At 49.9% G+C, this 11,387-nt stretch overlaps 1 protein-coding gene across 4 annotated transcripts; it reads right to left on the bottom strand.

Annotated features, from left to right (window-relative positions):
- Positions 1 to 3,064: 3,064 nt before the first annotated feature.
- On the bottom strand, positions 3,065 to 11,387 carry LOC129356887 (histone-lysine N-methyltransferase SETD1B-like). Of its 4 annotated transcripts, none has more exons than XM_055026425.1 (3): positions 11,173 to 11,387; positions 3,398 to 4,208; positions 3,065 to 3,315 (listed from the first exon to the last, which is right to left on the bottom strand). In XM_055026425.1, exon 2 carries the CDS (start codon positions 4,126 to 4,128, stop codon positions 3,487 to 3,489), a length of 642 nt encoding a protein of 213 aa, XP_054882400.1. In that variant the 5' UTR covers positions 4,129 to 4,208; positions 11,173 to 11,387; the 3' UTR covers positions 3,065 to 3,315; positions 3,398 to 3,486. The 4 variants fall into 4 exon arrangements, with proteins under 4 accessions (XP_054882400.1, XP_054882402.1, XP_054882403.1 ...); XM_055026427.1 differs by having other exon boundaries at positions 11,219 to 11,387; XM_055026428.1 differs by lacking the exon at positions 11,173 to 11,387 and adding an exon at positions 7,160 to 7,396 and having other exon boundaries at positions 3,065 to 3,318.

The raw sequence follows: 11,387 nt of genomic DNA, 5'->3' as shown, positions 1-11,387 counted from the left end.
CACCACTTCCGGCCCGGCTCCGGCCCACTTCCGGCCCGCTTTAATCTAACTCTGTTTTGTTTTCCTAGAAAGTCCGGTCCGGTTGGTGAGGTGTGAATGCTAAGCTAACTCTGGTCCTCCAGAACCTGGTCAACCGGCCTGGGTTTCCAGAGACCGCTCCACAAGCAGGACTACAGAGCAAGGCATTCTGGGTAAAAGCAACCATGCTAGGCTAGCGTTAGCAATGGCTAAAGAGAAATCCTCCACCTGCTAAATTTTGATTTGATCCATTTATTATGAATATTTTCTGTTTAGGTTTTAATGGCTTCATGTTTCGCTATAAAGTTGTGATTATTACTCAGTTTAACTGAAATAATTCCAACAATAAGTGAATGATTCTAAGCCAAACATTGCTGTAAAAAACACCGAACCACAGGAACCTTTCCCTGGACTTCGTGCTGCTGCTCGCTGCCTTCAGCCGGATCGGAACCACCCAGAACAGAGCAGGAAACATCTGGCTCCGTTTGGGTTCGGAGCAGCTGGGTTGGGTTACCTCAGGAATCACAGTTGGGTAAGGGCTGAGTTACAACACTCCATTACAGTCCCGCCAGAACCAGAACCAGACCAGAACCGCTCCCCACTTAGCCTCCAACCCGACTCATGAAATCACAAAAGACTCAGGACTCGAGTTTTTACTGTTTACAAGTCCAGGAAAACAACCCGGAGAAACAAAACCTGCGGATTATTTCACTCAATCAACAGGAAATAAGAGGAAACAAAACCGCTAAAACTGAAGGAATGCTAAGTGTGACCGGTGGACTTCTGCGTTGTGTGTGTGGTGATCGGACGAACCACAAAGTATCAAGTCTGGGTTTGGAGGCAGTCTCCGTTTATTGATCTGTCAATCGGGAGATATTAGCATTAGCACATAGCATGTGCTCCAGTTCTCCAGCCCAATCTATACAACATAACACTGTTATAAAGGAGTAATAACTCAAATGAAAATATTCAAACACATATAATCAGCACAGATGGAAAAATAAACATTTGAAGAATATGAATGAAAGGGTTCAATGGACCACAAAACTTGCCTCTCCCCAGTGGAACGAATGACAAAAGGGAAGAGGAAATGAATAACTTAACATTTATAACAGTCCTGGAGGACCCTGAACAAGAGAAGAAGAAAGTAAGGCGGAGCTGGAGGACCAAACCCCCCATAACAGAGACAGAAGAACACAAGAACAGCCAGATGCAAACTGACAAATTCATTAAAGAAAACATTTTTGTGTAAATATATAACTATTAATATAGACCCAGTTACATTAGCTAAGCTGCAAAGGAAGCTAAAGCAAGTGGTGATGCTAGGTTATCATAAACTTGCTAGCATAACATCTCTGGTTGCCTTCTGTTGTGTTGTTGTGTTTGCATTTTATTGGCCCTTCAGGGCCACCACAAAACTTCTCCATGCAGGTTTTCATGCTGTTCTGTGAAGATGAGAAACTGAAGCGTCTTTGTTTTGAGCTGATGATGCTTCCGGTGACAGCACCCTGAAACTCGCTCTGCTGCAGTTCCAGGTTCCCACAGTTCAGAACGTAAATCCATCTAGAAGCTGAACAAACAACAGACGGACCGGTTTTCCAGATCGGCATCGAGTCCCTGCAGCCCGGCGCTGCCGTGGTGGCAGCATCATGCTGAGGGCTCGGGTCGTCTTCACGCAGATCAACATGCGGTGAGTTCAGAACCGGATCGTCTCAGTTTCCGTGTTCACCGGGCCCAGGAAGACATGTGGATGGGACCGGTTCCACTGACCAACGGCCCAAACGCAAAGCCGACTCACAGAAAAGAACCAGACTGGTGGAAATCCCGGTCCGAGGTCCGGAGGCGTCCGCTTGTCCCACCGGAACCAGGACAGACGGCTCATTGTCCTCCAGAGGGGAACGCTCAGGACAAAGACCCGCTTTCAGACGGAGACGGTCCAATGGTGTTTCCCAGCCGGACCCGTTCAACGAGTCAGAACCAGAACCGGGCTTTTAGTACAGAGCCAAAGATCTGTACTAAAAGGACGGAGTGACCTCTGACCTCTGCAGGAAACAGAAACTGTCCGACCCAAAGCAGCTGGAGCGGTTCTGGACCCGGTTCCAGATACGGCAGTTAGAGCGGAAAACACTCTGCGCGTGCAGCTGGATTTACACCTCTCACACACACACACACACACACACACACACACACACACACACACACACACACACACACACACACACACACACACACACACACACACACACACACACACACACACACACAGAGACTCACCCTGGTTCTGGTTCCTGGCTGCGGGTCCGTCAGCCTCTCCCCCGGCGCCGTCCGGTCCCAGTGGCGGCGCCGGCCCCCGGTCGGGCCGGCCGCTGCGTCCCGGCGGCCCGGAGGCGGCCCTCTGTAGGAAGAGCGGATGTTTGGCCACGGCGCTCCAGCCCAGCGGCCCGGAGCGCCGCAGCGACACCAAGGCGTCGGCCATTCCCAGCTGGAGCGGAGCCGAAGACGAGGAACGAGGGGAGGAGGGAAACTGGGCCGGCTCAGAGGGAGGAAAGTCTCGGCCCCTCTACAACACATGGAGAGTCTGGAGGCCCGGCCTCCGTCTGCTGGAGGAGCGGCCCCCGACCCGCCCCCATCGGGTCAGAACCGGGCCTGAATCCTGCAGATTACTGCAGCATACCACCGTCCTGTGTCGACACGCTCCCCGCAGCTGCGGCTCGCTCTGAGCGCGTGCAGCAGATCGGTTCTGGTACCGCAGCAGCTGCTGGTTCTGAGTCCAGACTGAACAGATCCAGACCGCCTGAACCAGAACCGGTTCAGAGTCCAGCAGGAGGCGGTTCTGGTTCAGCTCGTTTGTCACTGACATCAAAACCTCGACCCTAAATCACCAGAGAACCATTTTACTGTTACTGGACCCGAAACCTACAGCCTGACCCGCTTCCTGTGTCAGAACTATGACCGGTCTGGGACTGCAGTGAGTTCTGCTGCTGTTGGGTCGGCTGTACTCAGTTTGGACCAGAACTTCACTCACCTTGCTGGGAGTCCTGGCTTCTCCTGAGCAGTCTGTGTTGCAGCGTCTCTGACCGGATCAGAACCAACAGAGCTGCTGGACGCGGCTCGGCTCTCCGCTGCTTTCTTCTTCTCTGGTGGTGCAGACGGCGAGGCCGCCGCCCCCTGGTGGTCGGCCCGGGAAGCCGCACCTTTCCCCCTGCTGGGCCGGAGGAGCCGGGCCACTTTAATCGGACCTGGAGTCGGTTTTCTACTGCCGGCCACTTCGGCTCTCCTGCTGGGTTCTGGTCGGTTCTGCTGAGCAGATGGAAAACATCTGGGAAGTTCTGATAAACGGGTTAGAACCTAATCTGAGTTCAAAGGTCATCCGAAGTACCTGAGCAGGTGTTCTGGATGGAGACGGGTTCTGGGTTCCCTTTGTCTCCAGGCTGGAGGTTCTGGCAGCGCCGCTCGGCCCGGTTCGGGTCACGTGGACGACCCGAGGTGGAGCGGCGCCTCCGACTGGACTGCTGGAGGTCTGAGGTTCTGCTGAGGTTCTGGGAGGCAGCGGGACCGTCCGGGTCGCCCCCGCGGCGGTCCCGCTGCCCTCAACGGGTCCGATCCCCCGTCCTGCGGGTCCGGTCCGGCGCCGGGCCCAGCTGGACTCGCCTGGCTCAGCGTCACACACACGTCTGAGCTCACAGACACAAACAGCGCCTCGTCTTCCTCGTCTTCCTCATCATCAGCTGGGATCTCCGTCGCGTCCGAGTCGGCGGCGTAGCAGCTGCCGTTGCCCTGGTAACCGTCCAGGTGGAACCCGGCGCTGCTGGCATCCAGGTAGAGCGAGGCGGAGGCGTCGGTCTGGAGCCGCCCTTCCTCCTCCTCTTCCTCCTCCTGCTCCTCCTCCTCCTCCTCCTCCTCTTCAGGAGCCCACCTGGACAGCACCAGCTCCTGCAGGTGGGCGGGCATCACTGCGGTCGTCGTGGTCGCCGCCAGCAGGCTCTCGGTCCGGCCGCTCGGACTCCGCAGCGACTCTGGAGACGACGAAGAGGAGGAGGAAGAGGAGAGCGGGAAGGCGCTGCCGTTGTGGTGGCCTTGGCGACGAAGAGGCAGCTTCATGTTGCTCATGTCCAGACGGAGTCAGAAGTTTCTCAAACTCTCCGCTCGGTTCACATGTTGCCTCACACAGAAACAGCCCGGGTCACTTCCTGTGCAGAACCAAAACCTCAGTAAATGCAAAATAAAACTCTGGATTTGGTGAAATAAATTATATCACGTCTAAAAATCTGAATCCTTTAAAGCTGAAATGTCTCATCGTAGTTTTTTCATATTTTCATGCAGAGTTCAGTAATCTGACTGGGAAATGTCGCCCCCTGCAGGCTGAATCTTCCTGGTGTTTCCAGTGGAGGGAGTCACATCTGGGTCGGTTCTGGTAGTGTTTGTGGGTCAGAGACTAAAAGAACCGGAGCAGCTAAATAAAAGCCTTCAGAACCGGGTCAGACCTCTTTTCTCTCCCCGGTAACAACCAACTCATCTTCCTCACTTCCAGGTGGAGGAAGATGAAGAGGAGCGAGATGAAGCTGCAGCAGACCCACAGAACCTCACCGGATCCACAGAACCTCACCGGACCCACAGAACCTCACCGGACCCACAGAACCTCACCGGATCCACAGAACCTCACCGGACCCACAGAACCTCACCGGATCCACAGAACCTCACCGGACCCACAGAACCTCACCGGACCCACAGAACCTCACCGGACCCAGTAACGGTTCTCGGAACGGTCGGGGGTTTAGAGGTCCGATCCGGTTCTGAACAAATCTTACTCCAGAGAAAAAGGAGCTGGGAAAGCAGATACTGATCACATGATCAAAACGGACCGGACCGCCTCAGTGTTTCCGTGGGCTGTTTTGGACCGGAACCAGAAGCTATTCTGCTGCGTTTAATCATCATGAATGAGCATCTCGGCTGCTGGGGCAGCTTCTGCTATTCCACGAACTGCTAACCTCGAAAACTTTCCCTACATGCATTTTTCTGGATACGTTCCAAGATTAAAGATTTCCTGAAACATTTTAATATTTCTGCTTCATTTGATTTCAACGGTTTGGCCAAAATAATTAGACCAAGTTTCTCCAAGCCAGTGTTTTCTGAGCTCTTCATGTTGGAGGATTTTTGTGTTGAAGGAAATAAATGTGACCAGGTATTTTTTCAGTCTCCGGGCAGAAATTCATCCACCAGATCATCAGGACCTACGGTTGGACCAAGGGGATCTCCGGTTGGACCAAAGGGATCTCCGGTTGGACCAACGGGGTCTCCGGTTGGACCAAGGGGATCTCCGGTTGGACCAAGGGGATCTCCGGTTGGACCAAAGGGATCTCCGGTTGGACCAAAGGGATCTCCGGTTGGACCAAGGGGATCTCCGGTTGGACCAAGGCATCGTTGGGCTACAGAATATTTAATAAGTTCTTCATCCAGATTTCAGAACATTGAAACAATTTAAAATTCCTTTCCTCCTCACCCTTCCAGGTCGGAGCTGAACTCTGGACTCGGTCCGGGTGGTTCCGTCAAACCGGGTCAGGCAGAGACGGGTCCTACATTCACCCAGGCAGTCTAATTGGACCGACCCGGCAGCTCATCCCGTCCTGTTAGAATCAGCCGCTGGCACTGGCTCAGAGAGGAGAAACACTGCGCCGCGTTTACACGCCTGTCAGGTCGGTTCTGATCCGACGGGCCGAGTGAAGGAGCAGAAATATGACGGAGAAGCAGCACCATGAAATGGTTGCTGAGAGAAATCTGCCGTCTGATGGAGAGAAAGGAGCTTCAGCCAGGTCCCAGACTCCAGGGCAATCAGATGTTGATGCTGCGATTGGCTGGAATAAACAGGAAGTAGACGTCACCTCTAAAAAGCAGGCCGCGTCCCTCCCTCCCAGATGAAAGCTGGACTTTTACATTTATTCAAAGTTTGGTGCCTCTGGTAAGGCACAGGCCCACAGTTCCCCATGTCTGGATTTACTCTGTGAACGTTTCCATCTCTTCGGCTAACTCTTTTCAGAAAACACCAAATCCAACTTCAGCCAGCATAGAAACATTTTGCAAAGCTTTTTCAAATTCTGACATTTGCACCAACCGTTTCTAATGCGACACTTTAAAATGTGCATAACCACGACCTTTACGACACACACCGACACACACACACATCGACACACAGCCACACACACACACACACAGCCACACACACACAGCCACACACACACACACACACCGACACACACACACAGAGCCACACACACCGACCCACACACACCGACCCACACACACCGACACACACACACCGACCCACTCACACCGACCCAGACCCGATCCCCTGATCCATTCATGAAGTCTCTCGACTCGCTGCTTCGTGTTTCATCTCCAGAAAACAACGCAGCTGGAGCGGTTCCCGTGGAAGGATGTGTCACTCGCAGCATGCAGGGGCGACTGCCGACGCAGCAAAATGAGGTCAGAGGTCAGCCTGAAACTGTCAGAACCACCAGAACCAAAAAGAGTAATCTGAACCTGTAGAGCCAATCAGAACCGGTCCTGAAGACCCATGTGGAGACGCGTCAGGACGGCGCTGCCGTCAGTCCGACCTGCAGCGGTTCTGTTCTTCCACTGGGCCCAATCTAGTTTTACATCCTCATAGAGAATCTGTGACATCAGCCAGGAACCCACCAGAACCTCCTGGTTCTGACCCTCGCTGTGACCCGTTAAAGCTCTGTGTTCTGAACGGACCGGGCCCAAGGTTCTGCTGCTGAGTCATGGTAGTGGCAGCGTCATGCTTTAGCTCCATGTGAACCAGAACCACAAATTATGGCGACAAACTATAATGCTATCATTTATAGACTATTTTTTTAATGATAATTTAATTTCTGAGCAACATTTGGGTTTTTAAATATCCACAATAAATAAACAACCAAAACATTAACATGGATTATGATTCAGTTTCAACAGGGAAAAGTGGGAGGACTCTTTCACCTGAACGTTTCCGACACACACACACACACACACACACACACACACACACACACACACACACACACACACACACACACACACACACACACACACACACACACACACACACACACACACAGTAACTGTTGCCGCAGTCTTAACTTACTCCTCTGGCTCCTTCTGAAGGCAGAAAAAAAACAGATCCAGTAGGAAATGATTCCTCCAGCTGGCCGGACTGGGACAGACTGGGACAGACTGGGACAGACTGGGAGGAACTGGGATGCTGGTCCTCACGCTCTGTGCTGCGCGATCACGCGTTATGTGTGACCCATCGCTGCTGCGTTTTCCCATCCAGGCGGAGGGAGGAAGAGGAGGAGGAGGAGGGATCCTGCAGTAAACACAAATCGGCTGCTTCTGGCACAGACTACGGCAAGAGGGGAGGGACATTCCTCTACAGCACACGCAGGGCAGGGGTGGGGGGGTTCTGGCCCAGATCCTTCTCCGTTCTGTTCAGCATCAGCAGCAGAAACCTAAACATGTAATCTGATGCAGCGCGAGCCGGAATCAGGCAGCCAATCAGAGGCCGGCTCAGTTACCGAGGAACTTTAAAGCCGCGGCTGGCCTCCCCGGTAACATGATGACTGCTCACGTGCGACCTGCTGAACGACACGACCCTCACGTCATCTGCCTGGAATTCGCTTCGCAGGAAAAGATCCAAACATGGGAAAGTCGGATAAAAACTGGATGAGTTCCTGTTTCAGACGCCGAGCCAACGAACCGCTAGCTCCATAAAACACAGAATATCTGAAACGGAACGGGTTCATTTAGGCTGAAATAGATCAGATTATCAATTCATTACTCATCAAATTCGTGTTAGAGGGGGTGCTGTGGTGGTGCAGGGCAAAGTACAAGCTACGTATGGAACCCTCAGACCTGGAGGCAGAGGTTGCAGGTTTGATTCCGGGCCTGACGTTTGCTGCCTGTCTTCCCTCTCTCTCATAACCCTCTTTCAAATAAACGCCCATCGAGCCAGAGCAGCATATCGGGGCAGACGTCGTGTTTCTACATGCAAAAACTGCCGGCTGACGAACTTCAGGAAAACTCCTGAAACGTTTATCCTGAAGTTTGTGTCTGAAACGTTTGGAGCAACGAACGTTTCCTGAGTGAGAGAAAGTCTGGAAACTCTGAGTGAGATCCTCTAATCAGATCCAGCTTCTCCCACACAGGAAGCGTGAATGGAAATGTTTTCTGTCATGATAACCAGTCTTCCTTAAGAGTTTTGGGACGCCATGCTTTACCCAAGGGGTCAGAGGTCACATGAAGGTGTCACTGTCCTCTGCACAAACTCTCCAATAAAACTAAGGAAATGGTGCCCCAGTTTTCTGCGCCTTGATGCCTTCACTGAGCCCTGGAAACACAGAGCAGCCGAAAACAACCGGCAGCCAGTTGGAGGAGAGGAAGGTGTGCGGTGAGACCAGCATCCATCTGCTGCTGCAGCCAAAATAACTAAACACAGAACTGAGAGTGAAATCTCTCTGTTGCTCCCTTGCAGCCAGTCAGACATCTTTTAAGATGTTTTAAAGCAGTCTGGATCAGGAGCTCGCTGGGAGTTTTTATTGATTTTAGTTTTTATAAGACCTGATCATTTTCAGATAAATGTTTTCTATCATACCTCTCAACTATCAATGATAACAACTTTTAACTATCAAAAAGAAGCACAATTTATATTGTTTTACTGTCTTCTTTGGATGCTTATTTGGAGTTACTGAAATTAATTATGTTCTGCAAATCTCGTTATAGCGAGTTTTATTTGTTTCAGTTGTATTTATTTCCTACATCTGGCAGCTCATCGGAAATATTAGCACCATGGCTACATATTAGACATTTTTACCATAATAATGCCTACCTGGTAAAAATGGTTACATTAAATAAAAGTATTGTTGCAGATCATTTACAACATTTTAAAACTACATTATCTCCAAATACCATTTAGCTGCTGAATGCTGCTAACAGCTAACTGCAACTTTCACATTATATCTAAACTTTATTGGACCTTTTATCACAACAGTAACATTGAATAAAATTAAAAAGCAGAATATTTGACAACATCCACTATATTAAAACTATTTTCATCTCGACTAGCTGTCTTTTAACTGGCAAATGCTACGTGTGGCTAACAGCTCAATGCTAGCTAAGTCATCTGCATTTTTCCAGTTATTTATCACAAAGGCTCCATGTTATAACTCTCAATGATATAAGATTTTTACTGTGAAACATAGCAATGATTAAAGTGGGTGTGGCTCAATACTGTGAAGAAAAGGGTCACAAAAAGAACCGAGCTACCAAAAGCTAACAGCTAACAGAGCTAAAGGCTCCGTTGTTGCTCTGGGAATAAGATGGTCTTTAGTTGAACGTCAAACAAATCCATGGCTCAACATTTCTGAGAAATCAGTTTAGAGTAGAACGTTGTCAAGCAGCAGAACAGGTTTATGCACTGAAGCTGCGGTCAAACTGTGGTTAAGAGGTTAAACTGTCACTGAGGCTTAAATCCCATCAGAGCCGCTACTGTTGTTTTACTGTGTTCATGAATAATAGAAGAAATGAAAAGCAGTTACTGATTAAATGCCAGCAACAAAGTCTGAGCAGAGTGCAGCTTTCAACTCCACGCTGACATCCAGACACAAAAATGCCGATTATGACGAGCCAGAGAGCACAATCACAACTTAACCAAGGAGTGGCTGCATCAGACGAGGCCGTCCTGCTTTAACGGGAAAATCTACAAGAACAGGAAACATCCACAGGCTTTAATCTGTGCTGAAAACTAAAATGAAATAAGATCAGCCAAACTAGAGGAGATTTATTAAAGCTGAGCCAGCAGCAGCAGCTGCAGCAGCAGCAGCAGCAGCAGCAGCTGCAGCAGCAGCAGCAGCAGCAGCAGCTGCAGCAGCAGCAGCAGCTGCAGCAGCAGCAGCAGCAGCTGCAGCAGCAGCAGCAGCTGCAGCAGCAGCAGCAGCAGCAGCAGCTGCAGCTGCAGCAGCAGCAGCAGCAGCTTGGTGCAGCAGCAGCAGCAGCAGCAGCTGCAGCAGCTGCAGCAGCAGCAGCTGCAGCAGCAGACTTTATGGACAAAACTGAGTGGGATTGTTTTATCCAAAACTAGTTTCTTTCATATTTAAATAATGATGTTCTCTTTTGGATGAGAAAACATTTTCAACTCAAACATCTAAGACAAAACTTGACAAATATTTGTCCATCTTTTCCTGTGGGATCAGCTGACAGCATAAATAAGGGTTGAATTATGTCATCAAGCTAAGATATGTATCAATGCATTGCATTTTATTCCTAAGAAATTAACTGTAAAACAATGTCAGGACGTAAATTAATCAGGACTCATTAATTAATGGGATTAATACATGAATTATTAAGAGTTATTTAAGGAAGAATTACTGAAGATGGCAACTTAAAAAATACAACTGAATATAGAAGCAAAATGTGTAAATAAAATGACCAAATCAAAAGGAGCCTGGTCTATGTGGACAGATGAATCTCTCAGAATAATTAAATTTAATGGCTGCAAAACTAAAAACTCATTGATAACAACACAGCCTCCAGCAGCAGACAAATCCATTAGTTTCCCTTTTTCTCTTCAGGATGAAATGACTGAGGAGCCAATCAGGAGCAGCTGGATGTCATGACAGTGTTTCCTGAAAGCTCTGCCATGCCAAGGAGAGCCACAGAGTCTATCTACTTAATCCTGGCCAGGCCTGCGGGATGATGCAGAGGACAATCTGTTACGTAACACCCAGAATGCTGCAGCAGCACAAATGTCCATCACACACAGGGACGTGGTGCTGCAGACAGAGTGGACAGAGAGAGGACACCTGGCCTGCAGCTGCAGGTGACCAGACATGCACTGACACCGCCGTGCACTTTATTCATTAAAGAAACCGCATCAAAGTTTTTCTGTTTACAGAAATATTAAAAAGACGATCATCAAAAACTTCACATTCTCTCTCAGGTTCACAAAAATACGTTAAAATATTTACCCTGCTATAAAACTGCAGCTGCTGCTTCCTCAGTGAAAATCTGCTGTTTCTTCGTGATGTTTAACCTCAGGAAAAATAAATCCTTGCTCCATCTTGTTTCTAATAAACAGTAAAATCCCGCAGTCAGTACACCTACCGTCTGCTGCAGCAGGAGCCACGCAGCAGGAGCCACGCAGCCTCACCTGGACACAACAGGAACCAGACTCTTCACGTTTCCTCCAGTAATCCTCCCGGCCCGGCCGAACCGCGCTCCAGGTGGGCCCAGCTGGTTCCGGTGGATGACGGTGATCACCGGAGGAGTCCTCAAGTCTCATCGGCTGGCAGCCAATCGGTGAAGTGAACCGGTCACTC

The sequence above is a fragment of the Poeciliopsis prolifica genome, unplaced genomic scaffold (genome assembly GCF_027474105.1).
Source record: "Poeciliopsis prolifica strain line A6 unplaced genomic scaffold, Auburn_PproV2 SCAFFOLD206, whole genome shotgun sequence".
NCBI lineage: Eukaryota > Metazoa > Chordata > Actinopteri > Cyprinodontiformes > Poeciliidae > Poeciliopsis > Poeciliopsis prolifica.
The sequence above is the reverse complement of the archived record's forward strand: the minus strand, read 5'-3'. Positions and strand labels throughout refer to the sequence as shown.